Source organism: Colossoma macropomum, unplaced genomic scaffold (genome assembly GCF_904425465.1).
Source record: "Colossoma macropomum unplaced genomic scaffold, Colossoma_macropomum, whole genome shotgun sequence".
NCBI lineage: Eukaryota > Metazoa > Chordata > Actinopteri > Characiformes > Serrasalmidae > Colossoma > Colossoma macropomum.
In genome coordinates, this window is record NW_023495267.1 from 1523516 (window position 1) to 1543591 (window position 20076).

General features: G+C 38.8%; 1 protein-coding gene across 1 annotated transcript in view; it reads right to left on the reverse strand.

Moving 5' to 3' along the window:
- Positions 1-2543: 2543 nt before the first annotated feature.
- Positions 2544-20076, reverse strand: part of rasgrf1 (Ras protein specific guanine nucleotide releasing factor 1) — a 68764-nt gene continuing 51231 nt past the window's right edge. The window contains exons 15-27 of the mRNA XM_036561761.1: positions 17369-17739; positions 14708-14827; positions 11558-11728; positions 11362-11468; positions 11063-11175; positions 9689-9749; positions 9313-9416; positions 7955-8039; positions 7110-7307; positions 6172-6251; positions 5894-6011; positions 3754-3822; positions 2544-2815 (exon numbers count right to left, since the gene is read on the reverse strand). Coding sequence (XP_036417654.1) covers positions 2723-2815; positions 3754-3822; positions 5894-6011; positions 6172-6251; positions 7110-7307; positions 7955-8039; positions 9313-9416; positions 9689-9749; positions 11063-11175; positions 11362-11468; positions 11558-11728; positions 14708-14827; positions 17369-17739 — 1690 coding nt within the window. The 3' untranslated portion in view covers positions 2544-2722. The remainder of the gene's footprint in view (positions 2816-3753; positions 3823-5893; positions 6012-6171; positions 6252-7109; positions 7308-7954; positions 8040-9312; positions 9417-9688; positions 9750-11062; positions 11176-11361; positions 11469-11557; positions 11729-14707; positions 14828-17368; positions 17740-20076) is intronic.

A 20076-nucleotide genomic window follows, 5' to 3' on the forward strand; every position in this document is an offset into this window, starting at 1 on the left:
GTGCATAACTTAAGCCCTTTCCCTTCCTGCCCATTTTACTCTGATAGGCTGCACCCAGGTGCTTAGTTTTGATCACTGAAAGTGTTTGCCTGAAAGACAGTAAATGAGAGACACTCAGAAGGGACACTTCAGGCGTATCAGCGATGAAGATTTAAATTTCAGTTGGAAACAATACAATCATCAACTGGAATTGTGCACAAGTACTACAAAGTGCATCTCTATGGTAGGTGTATCTGAAAAAATGGCCAGTGACTCTAGGTACAAGGTAGGTGTACCTAATACACGGTTAAACTGGCAATTCAGTGTTGATTAACGTGTGTCAAGCCTGTGATGGGGTAAATTATTGACCAGGTTGCCCTGTTTGCTCTTTTTTCATTTTCACATGACTTAAATAATGCAGGCTAAATCATTAAATCATTGGCCAGCTAGGCCTACAGTAATAAACCAACAGCCCCATTCGTTGTACTTGACTTAACTGATAGTGTATGTCACGACTCTGATAGGGTAAATCATTGGCTAAGCATACAATAAACTAGTGGCCTACCCCATGCCCCATTTCCACACTTTTCTAGCCAATAACAAAACTCAAACGGTACTTTTCAAACTATTACAAATGTCCTGGGTTTGTTTACAAGCCTGTTAAATTTTTTCCATGTCTGTAAAGCTACATATATAATTTAAAAACACAAGTGAAAAACACGCACAAAGAGACAAAATCCCCCTGAGATAGAATAGATTTATTAGCAAGAGGTAATCAGGAAACATACAATTGATTTTCTCCTTTTTTTTCCCTTTTTCTTTTTTTACAAAACTGGAAATATTTCTCAAGCCGTGGAAATAAACTTAAGGGTTGAAAGATAATTCTCATACCACTGGGTATTGCTAACAGCAAAACGTTTGTTTGTTTGTTTATATATCATTTATAAGAGTATGTGCACGTAGATGTGTATACAGTATGTATATATAGATCTATATATAATATGTCCTTTTTAAAGTTTCTGGTTGATACAGTGTTGCATGCCTGCCATTTGAGCATTTAGTGTGTTTCTAGACTGTACATAGTAAAAATACATACAAATATTCACAGAATAAGCACTACATTACTATATTCCTGCTAAGAGAATGATTATAGACAGGATTACAGTATATGCAAAACACTTTAAAGTCCTCTACCTCTAGATCATGGTTTCAAAATCACAAATCGCTTAGCATTGAGTGTGCAAGCTTAGGATACAACGCTTCAAAGAGGTGTGCTTTACACTAGTACACGTTAAGAAATATGTGGGGCTGCATGTACAAAATATACAGAATACGTTTCTGTGTGGTGAATTTGTACAAAATACGTTTCTATGTTTTTGTTTATTCTTTTTTTTCTTTATTTTTTGTTCTTTTTCTGGCAAGGATGCAGAATCCTATTTTCTTTATTCTAGGGCTACAAAAATACCTTTTTTGTCGTATTTCGCAGGCGGAGAGACTCATTCACTTGTTCTGATCATACTCTTAAACGACAATGCATTTTACAAAGTGATATACAGTCACGTTCCACAATCACTGGAACAGCAAGAAGGACATAGATTGTCTGTTAATATACAATAGCTGGATATTCTGGCGTGGGCAGATGTTGTTGGCCCCAGAGTACACTTTCTTTTTATCTTTTTTTTTTGAGCCATCTCTCTTATTTTTCAAATGCAGAGGTTGTGAATGACAAACAGGGCAGGTTGTCTTTTTTGTCGTTATACATTTTCTAAAAATATAATCTTATCTAATGCAGTATATAGTGCACTGTTGAAAACGCTGACTCTTGAATGAGGGACCTTTTGGTGTTTTTGTAAAAGGAACTGTTCCTCAAAAATCGAAGTTTTCAAGAGGTGAAAAAGGTTATATAATGACATATTTGGCATGCAACAATGGGTCAATAACCTTAACCAATGAGAGATTCATTAGTTTCTCTAATGCCAGCAGAATGTACACTTCATCATCATCTTCATCATCAAATCATGCCTAAATGTTTCAGACGTTAAACGCACCACGTCAGATTGTGCCATGGCAATCCAAAGTGGTGGCAATATGTCACAATCACATACCTGTACATCCAAACAATAAAACCTGTATACTGGCATCAATTTACGTAAGTATGGTGACACTGACCTTGGAATACACCTATTATAACCAATAATGCTTGCTTGTATACAATAGTATAGTTTCTCATTGCTACATGGTATGCATATAGATTAGTTCCATGCATCTATTAAAATTTGGTCAAAGTATCTCTGTCAGCACTGTGTTTTTCTTCACACAGAAGGTAAAATCCATCACATTAAATTCCGACCACAGAGACAACCAAACATGATTCAGCAGTGAGACCCTGGGACAGAGTAACATTTAAATGAATACTGTTTTGTGCACATATATATATATATATTATATATATATATATATATATATATATATATATATATATATATATGTGGTGTTGGTGCGTGGAAAACCACTGTTATAAAGGGAAACACCTTGATATCTACAACAGGAGAAATGCAAATGAATATATTTTCAACTCCTCTGTTAATTTTGGAAATGTTTAGGTGCTTTGTTAACGACTAAAAACAAAGTTTCAGATACAGAAGTAATATTATGTAGTACATAACCTAAGACATGGTACTGTGTATGAATACATGATAGAAAGGCTGTACATTGTGTAGACCTTAAAGAAAAAGCCTTCTTCTCAGTTGGGCACTTTAGGCTCAATTCTGAGTGAGGCCTCATACATGCTTTCTTCATCCAATACATTGCTACTGTCCAGCAAATACTGGGCTGCCTAGAAAAGATGACAAAAAAAGAAACAACATTAAGTTTTAGTTGAAATTGACATTTTATTCGACTTCTTAACCCTTACAAGTTGCAGATATTGCTGGCAATAACAAAAGCACAGTTATCAGTTGTAAACTTTCACATTTCGAATGTAAGTAAGCAGAAAAGATATTTTATTATGACATCATTTTATTTATTATCCCATACATTCTTACCACATTTTTGTCTTGTCTGATATCAGAAAAAAGTCTAGACTAGGATCTGTTAATAAACAATGTAAATGCAATTCATTGCATGACTCACTATGTAATTAATTGTATAGTCATATAATCACATTTTAATACTATAGCAAGACAAAAGTAATGAACCTTGTCTTCCAAGAGTTGAAACCTTCCAGAAGAGTATTTTTTCCAGCAGATGGCAACAGTGAGCAATTGTTGAAGTACAGGATTTTCTAAAAACTTTGCTTAGGGCTTTTTGCGTTATCAAATACACAATTAAGTACAAAGTAAGTACAGGATTGAGTTCCCCCCCACCCCAGTGAAATCTAAAGTGTAACTTTAAAACAATTTTAATTTGCACATATTGTATTTTATTTGGACAGGTCCATGTAGTCCACGAAAATGTAAAATGGATGCTAAAAATACAGAATATAATTAAACACTAAATGTGCTTCACATCAAAGATTACTTGAAAGATTTAGGACTAATAAATAATATAATAATAGTATAATAATAATATAATACCCCACACTGTAAAAAAGATTTGTAGTAACCAGGCTGCCTAATTGAACTTCTAATAGTACAGAAAAGAACAGCAATCTGTTTTACGTCCTGTTAGCATATTATTTGAAATTCAAATAACTTAAAATCAGAAAATACCATGCAAGTTTCTCAAAGAATTTCAACATTCAGTCATCTAAAAAAAAGAGATAATATTTCATACCTTTGGCTGATGATCAATCTTGTACGCTGTTTGCTGAAACTGCCTAATTTCTCTGATGATGTGGGAGATCTATAAATTGACAAAAATATGCTGTGTTGTAACTTCAGTTGTACATTGTAAGGCTATTTAAGTGAAAAAAGAAGAAGGCAACTGAGCAAATCATTCTCTATGTCAATAATGCAGTGACTCGAAAACAAAATTAACATTATTTAGTTAAATTGTCCACACATACTAAGTCCTGTAGTGATTCCGCTTTAACATCAACCTGAAACCAAAATGGACCGTTTTTACCTTGTTAATTCATGTATTTGGTCATATTAAGCTCAATCCAGTGTTGTTTCTCTGTAATCTATAATCGAAGTATAGAGACTTTTGCCCACCTCTCAGTGTAGGCTAATGTTTGGTTGTGTCACTGTGTTTCATCGAGTGGGAAACACTATACTAACCAATAATATCTTAGCATATTTTCCTTCTCCATCCCACCACCTTGACCTATTATTGAGTGAGAGCACCTGTCATCACCTCCACTCCCGGTTGCACATATGTGTATACTGCAGACAATCCCCTTTCTTCTCACATTCTATCACTTTCGGTTTTTAGACCAGTTGTAAACTAATAACTTATTATACTTATATAACAAGTTATTTCAGTTCATTTACACTGGTAACCTGAGTTCATGTTTACAAGAGTAAGTGAGTTAAAATATCTGGCAGCGTTTGCTCTGTTTTCTAAAGTTTCAAGGCTGTGAGGATGTGAGACAGTTCGGCTGATGACGGAGTGGCGTGTACACACACACACACACACACACACACACACATACACAGTCCATCTTTTCCTCACACGTTACACTCGTATATGGATTTATTTTAATGATAATCTGTCTTATTTTTTTCTGAAGTCCTTTTCTCTCGCTTTTGCTGTGAAAGTGTGAAGGCGTAAGAAAAGCAAAAGCAATGCACTGTGTACATCTTAAAAAGTAAAAAAAACAACAACAAAATATAATTTAAAAAAGTATTCAACAAATAATGAATCAAGTCTCAGAAAATACACATCAAATATTGAGGTACTTTATTTTTTGACTAAATATGTTTATATATATATTTTTTTTGGCTTTTCTGCAAAACAGGCCGATACTGCTGACTGTCAATGTCTGACTCCAAGTTAGTTACAGAATGCCTGCTTCTCATGTTCCAGTCAAATCCTAAAGAGAATAAACTCATGTCCACTATTATTTCCCGCTCAGATTTCCTGTTTCACTTTTGAAATACGTCACAATAAGTATGAAAATGTGTTCTGATTTCTGATTCTGATTTAAATTTACTGTCATTTAAGAATTCTGAAGGTAATAATTATTTACTGGTACTAATTTTAGCTTTAAACCTTTGATCAAAACTGAATTTTTGTTGCACTGTTTTAAAGCAACCTTCAAGCTCCACATGCTTTCATAAGTTTCATTAATAGTCCAGTGACTGCTGTGCTCACCAGTAAAGCAAAACTGAATGGCCTGTTTAACCACACAAAACACCTCAAATGGTCAAAGAATAGTTAAAAGTGGTTTCTAAATTCAGTCACTTAGAAATTACACAAGGGACTTTTTTCTGAAAAAAAAAGAACACCCCTTAATGAAATACGGTTTGTTGATTCTCTAAGTTAAAATAAGTTTACAGGGAACAAAGCCCACAGGGAACAAATTTAAAATGGCATTTTTCTGCAAATTGAAGTGCACGATTTCTATTTATTTGCTCAGTTGAACATATTGGAAAGAATAAAACCTAAAATATTAAACGTACAACTTTTGCACAGTTTTATTTTTTCTTCCAATGTATTAAATTCAACAAATAAACAGCAATTGTGCATTGAAATAAGCAGAAGCGTGTTCTCTGTAGAGGATGTGTTAACTTCCACTTAGAAAATCAACAAAAATGGTAATTTGACCAGAGGTGCTCAAACTATTACATGCAACTGTGTGTTTTACCACTTCAAATTCATTGGATAACGTGGAGGAAGAATGGTTCTAAAAAAGCCTTACTTTGTTGGAACTATTTTTCAGATTTGCACTTGCAATTTTGGGTTACAGAAATGTATATTCATTATTCTAAACAGTTTCTAAAGCTTAGATAGATAATGGACCTTTGCTTACCATTCTCATCTTAGAGAAGTTAACAAGGTTGTCCTCTGTGTAGTTTGGTGTCCCCTCCTCAATGAACGCCAGGTCTGTGAGGTACATCCCCAAGTACGGCACGCAGGGAGGGTCACAACTAGTGGACACATTTGCACCCATCAGATAATGTTCAATCATTTTCACTCATATACACAACATTGTAACCGAAAAGTAATGTTTGATTCAAATAACTGACAGGACGGCAGATAAACAGCACAACAAAGAATGTTGAAAGTATTAAGTTAAATCCAGTTTACTTTTTCAAAGCTTCTCGTAGGTTCTTGAATCTTCCCTCAGATGAGACCAGCTTCTGAAGCTTGTCAATGACGGTTTTGGTCTAAAGAATAAATAAAGACCAAATACACTTACAAGATATCACTTTAAACCTTTATACTTTCATTTTAGAAATTCTATTAAAAAAGTATATATAGAAGCGCCTGTATGCCTGTAACAAGAAGTCACACATTACTGAAACCAGAATTGGCACAACCCTCAATCCATAGTTAGTACAGCTACACAAACTTAAAGGCCCATATCTTATTTTTTCATGTATGTCAGTTTAGTTAGTTAGTTAGTTTTACATTAGAAGTTGCATTTTCTGCTTTTCATGATCCAAGTTACCCCAAACACATTCAGTGATGTTGAGGTCTGGAATGGCTTCCTGACAGCTACACATCCTTTCAGATCAATGGCACTGAGTTGTTTTCTCACAGTGGAGGATGAACAGAATTTTTTCAGATCTGAAGCAAGAGTGGAGCTTGATTTTCTCCTGAAAGCTCTACGTACTGTTTATCTGATGGGGTCAGCGCTGGTGGTCCACCAGGCCTTGCTCTGTTGTCAGGAGTCCCATTTTCTCTAAATCTAAACTCTGTTTTTCACTTATTTTCTCTTTTCACGTTTCATTTCATTGTGCAAGTTGATTGTCCTATATCTCATCTCCTCAAAAACAGCTCCTGATAAATTAATAACTTACTTAAATGTGTAAAGAATGAATAAAGTACTTAATAGCCATTTTGACTGGAGGCTAAACAAACAAACGGTGGTTTCTGACTTTTGCATAATGCTGCCCTTCTGAGCATTCTCAGTAACCCACACAACAATGCATGCATTCTCATACAGTGTGCACATAAAGGAACCTCATGCATGTGTTCTACAGGGCGGAGCTTAACAGACTGACAGTGCTTCTCCTTCCTACCTGTTTGGAGACTTTGAGCCAGGTCTTCTTGAGGCGGAAGATGGCGCTGCGGTTGAGGGAGGAGGTGATCTCCAGTACAGCGTTGTAGTTATGGAGACAGCGGCAGATATCAGCAACTGCCACCCACTTCTCCATCACCGCCACCCGCGTGTTCACATCGTCGCAGCGCAGGATCTCTGATGCAATCAAGTTGCTTATCTTTTGAAGGGAAACAGCTGGGTTAGTTTGAGTAAGAGAACTTTAACTTCTTCAATGCAAGGCAGTTCCTCATTCTTATAACTGCATGGCTTACACATTAGTTTCATACTATTTAACTAACTGTGTGTAATACTATGTGAATTACAAGTCTTAAGTTGTAATTTTAACTGAATAATGAAGACCCAGTTAAAGGGCCTATCCACTCACAGTAAAAGCAAAATAATGTTTTTTTCAAGTTAAAGTTTAATAGAAAGAAATGTGTATAAATCAGTTTGAAAATTTTGATATTGGTCTAAGACAGTGTTTAGCAATCTCCCTTTCTGCACTGCACATTTGAGTGCGTTCTCAGCTCTTCAACAAATTAACAAGCTATGTATTAGTTTAACTCCTTATTACAGGGCTATTAAGGCTTACTATTCAGTAACTACAGGCACTTCAGTGCAAACTGGTTGAGCTATTCTTAGATTATAGAAGTGTGTTATAAAACTTTGGGCCCGCTGACAGGCCCTGGTCATATAAGGGGTTAAAATGCATGTGTCAGTGCAGAGAAAACAGCAAAATGTGCAATGCTGGGAAACTCCAGCAACAGGGCTGCGAAACGGTGTATTAGACCTGCTGTGAAAGGCAACGTCATAATAGATACATACGTCATTGAAATGCTTTGTTGTTTTCATGATGTAAGGTGTCTTTTCATTTTTGTCATTCTTCATCCAGCCTTGGCCAAAGAATTCCCTGGAAATGGTGGAGAGAACTTTCAGAAAACAGTCTGGGACCCAACACTGCTGTCCTTTCTACACTGTCAAGCAATGCAATTCTTTCCATTTTTGACCATTTCATTATTAATTGTTTGTTATGAAATGTACTGTCAATACATTTATGCAAGCGTAGTCATAGTGCAAAATGTGCCTTGATATCACTACTAAATACTCTGACAATGCCTCTGAAATTAATATTCGATTTACTAAGACTGCACAAAAAAATGAAAGTAGCGTTTTCCCCACCAAGGGGTAACTCCAAATTTAGGAAACAATAACATGGACTGTGCTCGCATGTTGCAGCAACAACACGTCTTCTCACACATGTATATCTGATCTTTACTGTGTTGATGTGATGGTACATATTTTTATCTCGTGCTTCAATCAAGTCTCTATGCCTGCGGCCATTGTTAAAGGAAAATTCCACTGATTTTTCACAATTTCTGCATTGTTGAGATGCAAACAAAGTCATTTAGAGTGGTCTGGTGCGAAATGCTTCATTGTAGAGAAACTTACTGACTCAGATTTACAGTGGTGGTGATAGGAACCAGGGATTGTGATGTCTGCAATGCATAAATAGCTATTTTATTTACTATCCAAAACCACCAGTGAATCTACTCGAGTTTTTATATGTAATGTTGATGATGGTAAAATAGTGCTAAATATGAAAAATAAATGTTTCATTTGGATTATTTTGCCTTAAAACGTCATCAGGAACGCAAATGTAATTTATGTTAAATACGTTTCAGGGGAAAACCTTTTTGCAAATCTACTGTAAAACAATATCTAAGGCATCAAGAAGCATATTCATAACCATTTCATGTAAAAACGTTCTGTTTTAGAGGCATTAAACTCTAAACAGCTTGTGCCTATCACCACCACTGACTCCATAAGTTTCTCTAGAGTAGAGATTTCACGTCATACCACTCTGAATGACTTCATATTCATCTTAACACGCTAATCAAACTGATTTTTTTTTCAAAGACATCCAATTAGAACAGAGGTTATTAACAGATAGCAGTCTTAAAAGTACAGTATCAACACCTATTTAAATATATAAGATAAAGAGAGGTTGGAAATGGTCATACAAAAATAAATTACAATTGGTTTGGCACATAAACCCACACAAATGTTGTCTGTGGACTTTCAGGGGACAAAATACAGGACAAATATAGGATATGGGCTTTTAACTCTAATAGAGGTCCTTACAATACCTTCAAATCATTCAATGCTGAAAAATGTGTACTCACTCATATGGGATGACTTTGAATACCAGGTGGTCCAGGAGGGTGAGCTGCTCTGCAATCTCCAGAGCTGAGTGATTCTCAAAGGGCTCTGCTTTTCCACCCTCAGCCTGATACACACACACACACACACACACACACACACACACACACACACACACACTTTAGACATTAGCTATGATAATGTAAGTCATCTATTCCCACATAAATCCCATGGTATTACCAGTCTCGAGAAACTGCTCTGGAACACAGCTCCTAGCTGTGAGTGTGTATTACATGTTCAGTCTGAGTGTGTCTTCTGCTTAATTAGGTCTGAAATCTACTTAATTCAAAATGTGAAATAACTGCTGCTTTGAATGTGACCCAATATCGGCCCACTCACCATCTGCAGCACCTCCTCCAGAGTGATCTGATTGTCACCAGGGTCCTCCTGAGTGAGTGTCCTATCAGAAGAATTATGAACAGTCTTTACGCAGCCTAAGGGCTCAGAAATTGCTCTGCAATCAGCAACATTACAATTAGGGGAGTAATCTGGGGCTTGAGTAAATGGAGACTAATTGAAAAGGTTGATGATTCTGACGACTTGAAGTGCTTCTTAGATATGACTCTTCAATACAGCAGAGTGCGATTAAGGTCAGGTATATGTTAAGAATAAGATATATAACTGAACACCCCCAGTATAATGATGTTTTGTTGGTTTTCTAAGTGGAAGTAAGTTAACACATCCTCTACAGAGAACACATGTAAATATGGCCCAAATTTTTGCATACAGGTGTATATACACTGAACTGCTAGCTTATTAGTAACCCATATCTTGTACCTACACTGGCCCTGACACTCACACCAGTACTACACACACTGTCATGCCACTACCGTATGAGTGTCAATGCTGTGCTGAGAACGATCCACCACCCAAATAAGATCTGGTCAGTGGTGGTCCTATGGTGGTCCCATTGTTGGACAGCATAAAGGGGGGCTGATAAATTGTGCAGCACATGGGCTACAGTCATTAACTGACATTAACAAAGGGTACCTACATGGTACCTAATAAACTGCTGATTTTCTAAGTGAAAATAAGCTAACACTTAATTATGACATTTTTATGCAAATAGTGATGAGTTTAACATATTGACAAAAAAAATAAAACCTAAAATGTGCCATAACTTTTATGTTTTACTTTTTTACTAATATGTTAAATTTAGTAAATACACAGCAATCGTGTTCTCTATAGAGGATGTGATAACTTATTTTCACTTAGAAAATCAACAAAATGTAGTTTGACCGGGGGGCACAGATTTTTGCATATGACTGTATATCTTGCAAAAAACAGACAGCCATATATATAATCTGTATAATAATATGTACTTTGCATACGTGCCTATGTAGACTACACATGGGGTGGGGTGGGTTTGCAGTATTGCATCAAAATGTATTTCTGGTAAAACAATGTTAGCGAAAAGAATAGATTCCACTCTGTGATATTCGTACACTTTGGAAAAATTTTAATCTGTTTACGGTATCAGCAGATAGCACAGCTCAGAAATACAGCACTAAAAGGCTGAACAGGTTTGAACAGAAAACTTTGTGTTTTTTGTTGTTGTTTAGTAAGTAATTAAAAAAAATTGATTAGTGAAATATACACCAGAACATTTTAACGTCCAGTCAGCAGTACCAACTGGACAACCAAGCTGAAAACCGGACAGTCTGGGCAACCATAAGGAATATTTAGCTGATTTGTTCTCTAGGCAAGCTCTACCTTATGATGTTGGCCGCTGCTTTTCTTTCCTGGGTCAGCAGCTCGGGATCATGCATAACTTCCTCCAAGAAACTGATCACCTTCATTTTTAGCTCCATATTGGTCTCAAAGTCCTGTATGTGCAAACACAGACAGAGTGAGAGAAAAAGAGAGAGACAGTCAGAAAAGAGCAATAGAGAAAGAAGGCACAAATAGTTTTCAAGACAAAAGCAAGTGCAGACAATACAGCTTGTTTCAAACAGTCTACTTAAAATGTTTTCTGTTTGTTAAATGTGAGCGGATGGCACATGCTGTTTCACCTGCGAGTGCTTGGACACCCAGTGTCTCAGCACATTAAGAACTCGGTTAGTCGCTGCCCGGCGAATCACAAACTCCTTATCTCCGTTCCTCTGGTCTGTGGGAAACCCTGGGAACCAATCACAATTCATATTGACCATTTTCTGCCCAGCAACAAAGCTTCCCTGTACGGATTTATTATAAGTGCTGTGCTGATACCTGTGCTGGCCAGAGACATGCGGCGGTACTTCTCCTTGGTTGGTGTCCCCTCGTTGGCGCCGGCTGTGGCGATAGCGAAGGCAGAGGCTGCCGAGAGTGCGCTGCGATTGTTGTCAAGTTCTCGGCAGGATGACATCACCATGCCGTTATTGTAGGAGAACAGAGAGAACTCTACATAATGACAGAGCAAGAGGAATACTCACTTATTGTACAATGAGTGACGTGGGACCATTTGATTAACTTAAGACTTCAAATGATCTCTGTTTAATTGAAGTGAACATATTTATATTTAGAATTCAATCACCAAAGGCTTAGGAATAAAGAAGCTTTAATCAGGGCTGCACAATATGGGCAAATTATAATATGGTGATTCCATTGTTCCATCTCACAATTATGATATGCCCTGTACAGTACATTAAAAATGAAGGATACCAGCCAGATTTCAAATCTATATTGGATGATATACAGATGTATGCAAAAGGCTAAAAAAATTGTTTTGTTTCAAAATGTTTTCAAACTGAAAACAGGTTCACATCCCCTACAGATTTGCGCATTTTAACGCACAATTACAGTTTATTTTCAGAATGTAACATATTGGGGAAAAAAGCCTGTGCACAAGTTAAGGCATCTTTTGTATTTTCTCTTTTATCTTTTCCAATATGTTAAACTCAGCAAATAGACAGAAATTGTGTACTAAAATTTGCAGAAAAATGCCATTTTTACAGTTTGTTACCTGTAGAGGATGTGCTATTTTCACATAGAAAATCAACAAAACATGTAATTTGACCAAGAGTGTCCAAAATTTTGCATACAACTTCATTTAATGAAGAATGCAGAAGACTAGAATGTTTAAGTGATGCTGTGCTACTGTTAAAATGTCAGTATTTCATTCATTTTACTGTATTTATAACCCTCCATAATCCTCTATATGCTGATCCAGGTTATAGTCCCAAATTCTACATTTTATAAATGCTTATAATGTGTATCTGCATCGATAACAGCACATATGTGCATGAAAACGATCACATATCAGCCCACAGTTTCCATATTAGTGCATCCCTATTAATAATCCTCTGAGGCCTCTGAGGTTGGTCAGGATGCTCACAGCACACAAGACATAATTTTGTAATTGATAAGAGGGCTCATTTACATGAGCGTCACAGGTCAATATTACAGTAACAATTAACAATATACAGTGTGCAGCCCTAGTATTAATGTAATTCACACACAACCTTTATCAGCTACAGGATTAAATAGAATAGTGATAAATAATGATAATGAATTAACCAAAGACCACATCCTTTCCCTCTAATGAAAGCCCCAGTAACAATTTACTGTGCTTTAAAAGGAACAGCTTCCCCTTTAAAATACAGTAGGTGTCACATAAGACGTGCTCCGCTCAAGCAGAAATAATGGAGGCAGTGACATTATCACCGCAGTGGATGAGCCTTCAATGATGACCTATAAAAATGTCACAAATATCTACTGCAGCAAATGCTCCTTCAGCACCGGCCTCAAACCAGCTTAGCAGCAACGAGCAAGAAAGCAATTTGTGTTCTCTGTCTGGGGGAGAAAGAATGCTTTTACTTTCAGTGGGTTGATGTGATGTGGTTTGGTTAGAAATGCTCATTTTCTATCATGGGGAGGTTTGGCATGTTATTGCAGACTGTGGTTCGTCTTCTTCAGTGTGTGTCAGTGTCCAACAGGGGGCAGCATCACACACAAAATCGCTGACTGCGTCTCCGGCAAGACAATAGGCAGGGCTTTGATTTCCAAGATGGTCGAGACTAAAAATAGCCCGTAAAACAAAAATGCTTAGAGACTACAGAAAACAGGAGTCTCCAATGTCATGTCATATAAAAGAACATTCTGCTGTTGTTCGTTGTGAACAGCAAAAACTATGCAAGTTGATTTTATGCTGGTACGTCAACAAGGCTTAACAGTGACACTGCATCACATGTATGGAACATAGTGGTCTTCGTTGACCTCTGACCTTAAATTCAGATAGTAGATCTATGAGAGTGCAAAGACCCTACAGCATCGGCTGCACTCAAGCAAACCCCCGTAACCAGGGGCGGCAGAGAGAATACATGCTGATGGTTGCTATGGTACAAGTTTTCCAAACACCTACTCACGCCTCCTTTGGCGTTTCCCTGCGCTTTTTCTTTTCTTTTCTTTTTTCTATAACCCACAGAACAAATGAGATTCTGCATGAATCGTGCCTTGGGAGGCTTCCGTCTCCCAGCTCAGAATTAGTTCAGGCCTACATGAGCACGACGTGTGCTCCGAGATGCTACAAGAATAAAAAAACGTGCTGAGGTAGAATATAAGTTGAATATAAGTAACACAGCAATTACACATATGGAGAGGAGGCTCATCAGAAGTGTACACTATTCAAAAATTTGGAATCACTCTTTTCAATAATATAAAGCCAATCTGGTTGCAGATACATGTATAAAATTATTCTAATATGTAAGGTTTTGTACTGTTCAAAATTTGAAAAATCTGATCCCTAAACAATCGTTTTTTCAGTACCTTCTTTTTTAAAATACAAATGTGCGTTGGCTTAAAGGGCCCATACAATGTAAAACTTTCCAAATTTTGTTTAAATTAAAGCATTTGACGCATAGTGTAAACATTGTTTAGAGCTTCAGTAAGTAACAGCCAGCCGCTGTCCATACAGGCCATATGTGCAAACTAAGCTGCAGAAACAGCCCGACTTAATTCATTGTTTCTGTGATGTCACATAAAATCTATGCATTAATATCCACCTATTCAGCCTTTAACAGTACAGCCCCACCCATTGCACAGGACAGGGAACAAAAGCAACCTAATCAAAATGTGGTAATATTAATAACATGCAAGTAGAATGCAATTTAGACAGCCAGTCAGCAGTCTACAAGGGATTTCATACTTTTGAACAGTGGTGTACAGTAGATGCAAAGCATTCCTAAAGATGGCCAAGCGCTACTGATTCAGTGTGAGAGAAAGTCTGCAGAAGCAGCAGTGTGATGAGCCATTGATAAGGCTGATTTTGGCCGGTATAAGAGGTGCAGGTGGCTCGTCTGCGGGAGATGCAGGTGCTTCGGTTTTACTTGCACTCGGCCAGCAATGGCTCGCCCAGCAACGCAGGGACAGAGTGTACCATACCTGAGGAGTTTTTGCACTTGACGTTTTTCGGGGTGGTGGGCGATTTAGTGGGCGAAGCCTCAGCCTCTGCGTCGTCGCTCTGGACCTGTTCACTGTCACTCTCCTCTCTCACCGAAATATCTGCAGAAATTCCAGAACTTAAGACCCACATACTGGAGCAAATGTACATTCACTACAGGCGGTCAAATGTTTTGAAGCAACACTAACTTTATAAAAAATAAACATACACATTGTATTGGTTCAAGTGTTTATTCTGATTGTAATGATATCATCCTGATTCTCACATGCAGATACTTCTGCAGGCTTTATGAACTGAATCATTTGGAATTTGTAATAAGTATAAGCTGAACAACAGGGATGCTCAATAATATCTGTATGCCATTGTATTGGCAGATATTTGCTTAAAATATATTTACAGTCATATGCAAAAGTTTGAACACCCCCTGTCAAATGACATGTTTTGTTAATTTTGTAAGTGAAAGTAAGTTAACACATCCTCTACAGGGAACACACTCAAGTATCACATTCTTCTGCAAATTGGATTTTCTGCGTATTGGAAAAAATACAACAAAAACTATTAAATGTGCCATCATTTTTGTACAATATACATTTTGTGTTTTCTTCATGTGAAATTCAGCTAATAAAAAGTACACTATATAGACAAAAGTATTGGGACACCTACACATTACACCTACAGGAGCTTTTATGCCATCGCATTCTAAATCCATAGGCATTAATAAGAAGTTGGTCCCCCCTTTGCAGCTATAACAGCTTCCACTCTTCTGGGAAGCTTTCTACTAAGATTTTGAAGTGTGTCTGTGGGAATTTTTGCCCATTCATCCTGAGCATTTGTGAGGTCAGACACTGACGTTGGACGAGAGGGCCTGGCTTGTAATCTCCATTCTAGTTTATCTCAAAGGTGTTTGATGGGGTTGAGGTCAGGGCTCTGTGCAGGCCAGTGAAGTTCTTCCACACCAAACTCACCCAAACATGCCTTTATGAACCTTGCTTTGTGTGTTTGGGCCTCAGTCATGCTGGAACAGAAAAGGGTCTTCACCAAACTGCTCCCACAAAGTTAGAAGCATACAGTTGTCCAGAATGTCTTGGTATGCTGAAGCATTAAGATTTCCCTTCACTGGAACTAAGGGTCCTAGGCCAACCCCTGACAAACAACCCCATAGCACCTCCACCAAACTTTACAGTTGGCACAATACAATCAGGCAAATAATGTTCTCCTGGCATTCACCAAACCCAGACTCGTCCATCAGACTGCCAGATAGAGAAGCGTGATTCGTCACTCCACAGAATATGTTTCCACTGTTCCAGAGTCCAGTGGCAGCGTGCTTTACACGACTTCATCGGACACTTGGCGTTGTGCTTGGTAATGTAACGCTTGCATGCAGCTGCTCGGCTATAGAAACCCATGCCATGAAGCTCCCAGCGCAGTTTTTGTGCTGATGTTAAAGCCAGAGGAGGTTTGGAACTCTGCAGTTGTTGAGTCAGCAGAGCGTTGGTAACCTTTATGCACTATGTGCCTCAGCACCCAGCGGCCCTGCTTTGTAACTTTACGTGGTCTGACACTTCGTGGCTGAGTTGCTGTGGTTCCTTATTGCTTCCACTTTTTAATACTACCACTCACAGTTGTTGTTCAGGAGGAAAGAAATTTCGCAATTCTGACTTGTTGCAACAGTGGCATCTTATGACAGTACAATGCTTGAATTCAATGAGCTCCTTAGGAAAACCTGTTCTTTCACAAATGTTTGCAAAGGCAGACTGCATGGCTAGGTGCTTGATTTCATACATCTGTGGCAATGGGACCAAATGAAACACCTGAATTCAATGATTAAGAGGTGTGTCCCAATACCTTTGTCCATATAGTGTAATTGTGCATTAAATGTGTGTTCTCTGTGGAGGATGTGTACTTATTTTCTCTCAGAAAATCAACAAAATGTAATTTGACCAGGGGGTGCCCAAACTTTGCATACATTTGTTTAGATTTTACCAAAGTTTCAAACCAATATTTGATGTATTCAGTTTATGGTTCTTTAAGACTCAAGAGTATGAAGAACTTCTTTAAAGTTTAATGAAACTTCTGCATCATGCAAAGGTTCTATAGATTATATGGGGAACTGAGGGCTGCACAGTTTGATTTACCTGCTCAAACACACTAAATGAACCTGGCAGTTAACTGATAAGTTGAATCAGGAAAATTACCAAATTATGCAGGGATTCAACACTCCAGAACTGGAGGTTACCACCCCTGTACAATAGCAACTAAAATTTATCCTAGAACCATATGTTCAAGCCAAGAACCATTTAGGAACCTTAATTCTTCAATTTAATATGATAGGATAAGAGAGCATTACTGAGAACCAGTGGAATATTTTGGAAACAAAAATGTACTTGGTTAAACTTGGTTGTACTTGGATGTCAGTGAACATGTCGTGTTAATCAATGGCAAATTAGCTTATTTCTTATTTAAATAATATGTAAATGGAGTAATTGTTCTGTCAATTGTTATTGTCTCTTACTGACAACATACCAATAATCTAAAAGAAATCAAAAAACACATAACCCCTATTTGGATGGCATTAGGTAAAACAAACGGGCTATAATAATACACATGGTCACATTGTTGTCTGCTCTGGCACGGTCACTTACCCTGTTTGGCCAGTGTGGACTCCTCAGCCCGGTCGGATTTGCTCTCTCCCTCGTCAGGGATTTTGCTGGCGATGGGGCTGGACACATAGAGCTTGTTGATGTCCAGCGTGGTCTTACTGAAAGGGGACATGGCAGAGTACATGCTTGCATAGCCGTTGGAGGAGCAGCTGAGGGCGGCCAGGTCCAGCGCTTTGCCGCCCGTTATGATGGGGATGTTGAGGGAGAGTTTGCGGCGGCGGTTGGGCGAAGATGTCTTAGCGATGGCCAGTGGAGGAGGAGATGAAAACTTACGGCTCGCACGAGGAGACTTAGGTGGCTCTCCGTACAATAGCTTATTGTTCTGACTACTGGCAAAGAACAACTCCAGAGAACTACCCATCAGAGAGAAAGAAAGAAAGAAAGAAAGATTGTGTTAGAATAGTATTATATTACTGCCACTGTTTGGCTGTGACTTTGTAATTTGAAGCTATCACAAATGAACTTGATGACATTCCTGGGATATCACAGGACATAACACAATCATGAAGAACTGAAACATAACCATTCAGAAATCTCACTCAGAGTGTTTACTACAGTGCCATTTGATTCGCTGCCACATCACTGCATGTCACGTATAAAGCTGCAGGTTTTTGGAGTGCGCTAGGCCCTTATGAGGTTTTCATGAAAAGAACAACCTGGCAAGCGATGATGTGTCAATGTATCTTAATACAAAGCCATATTTGGTTTGGAATAAGACCAAATAAGGCTTTCCATAGTAAACATAATCATTTCTGGTGAGCAACAACATGCCACCGATATGAAAAAGTCAGAAATGCTGAACTTACACTACTCTTGCAACAATATTTTCAGAATTCCTGGATTTTGTTCATTAAGATAACACAGAATATGGCTTTTATGGCTTTTAATGGCTTTTAATGGCTCTTTTAAAGCAGTCCAGGCTAAAATATTTGTAAAACACTATTGGAAAAAATACTGTTTTGGATGCTGGAAGCCTGCAGTGATATATTTTCTTCCCAACAGTGCAATGTTATCCATTTATCCTGGTTATTTTCCACCAGACTTTCTGCAGAAACAACAGCCCTTATCACTTCAATCTAAACAGGCAGACAAAAACTTGTTGTGGCATCACAGTCATGTTGAAGCTGCTCTTTTTGCAGATTTGTTTCCAAATATGAAATGAACACCCAACAATGTTTACACAGTACATCAAACTTGTTTATTTTTAAATAAAGCAAAGAAATTTTGATGACATGATCACTGTAACATTATCCAGTGTAGTTCCTACCATACACTGCAGTGAAAATATACCACACGAGTTACAGCTTAAGTTTGGTTCTTGTTGCTAGCACACGCTGCCCCCCCCCAAAGCCCCCCCTGGGTGTAATTTAAGGAACCTTGCAGAGAGGGTTCTGCATGAGACCGAAAAGGGATGTCTGACAGAGGCGAGCAGAAACAACCCCGGGTAGTGCCCCTATAAGCCCCTGAGCTTGCTCCATGGCACTGGTCAGGAATTCTGATCTCACTCTTGATTAGTTGAGAGCACAGCGCCGTTTGGAGCTGTAGTGTACTGATGAAGAGGAAAAAAAGAAAATCCTCCAGAGCGTGCGTGTGGCATAGTGTTCATATTTGCCAGTAAAGGCTGCGGAGAGCTCTCCCACACGCCGCGCCACCCTCAGCGTCATCCAGCACCCAGAAATAGAGCCCTCTCTGACAGGCTAGGTGAGCGACAGGGGAGATGAGCGGGGGAGGCCCGAGGAGGGGGGTAGGGGGGGCTCTGGGTGTAGGAGTGTGGGAGGCCCCCAGCTCTGGCTGCAGAGAGAAAGAGAGAGAGGGAGAGAGAGAGAGAGAGGGAGAGAGAGTGAAGGTTGCAGTAAAGAGAGGTGGGGAAGGAGAGGGAGCGAGTGAGAGAGAAAGAGACAGAGCACAGAAACATAGGAGAGAGAGGGAGATAGTTGAGGTAAAAAGAGAGAGAATTAGAGAGGTGAGGAGGGAGAGAGAGAGAGAAGGAGAAGGAGACGGGTGGGAGAGAAAGGCACGGATGGAGATAGAAGGAGATAGAGAGAGAGAGAAACAATAAGAGCAAGACAGAGATGGAGAAGGAGAGAATGGGAGACCCAAGTAAAGGAGAGAGAGATAGATGCAGATAACAGAGAGAGAGAGAGAGAGAGAGAGAGAGAGAGAGAGTGAGTTGTGGAAAAGGGAGGGAGTGATGCCGAGTCAGTGGAGAAAGAAGGAAGAGCTGGAGAGAGAGAGAGAGAGAGAGAGAGAGATAGAGAGAGAGAGGCAGAGGAGGGATTGGCTGTAAACGTGTAAACTAAATATTTCATCCAGCAGCTCGTCTGCAGGCGGCTGAGGGTGGGGTCCTGCAGCAGAGTGGGCAGTTGCTAAGGTGACGGTGACAGACCCTGCTGAGACGCTTCAGTTAGGCAGGCAGGCAAGGGGGCCGAGCCCCAATTACTGCTGCAGAACACATGCACACATTAGGACGATGCACATCCAGGCTTCTACTTCGCAGCATCCAAATCTCTCTCTCTCTCTCTCTCTCTCTCTCTCTCTCTCTCTCACCCCTTCATACATATACAGACACCTGGAGTACTCCTGTCCTGCAGACACTTGCACAGACAGATCCTAGGGGGAGCCTGAGCACCTGCCCTTTTGCCCTCAGACTGCAGAAATGCCCCTTGGTCAATGTGTATTATAGTTGTATA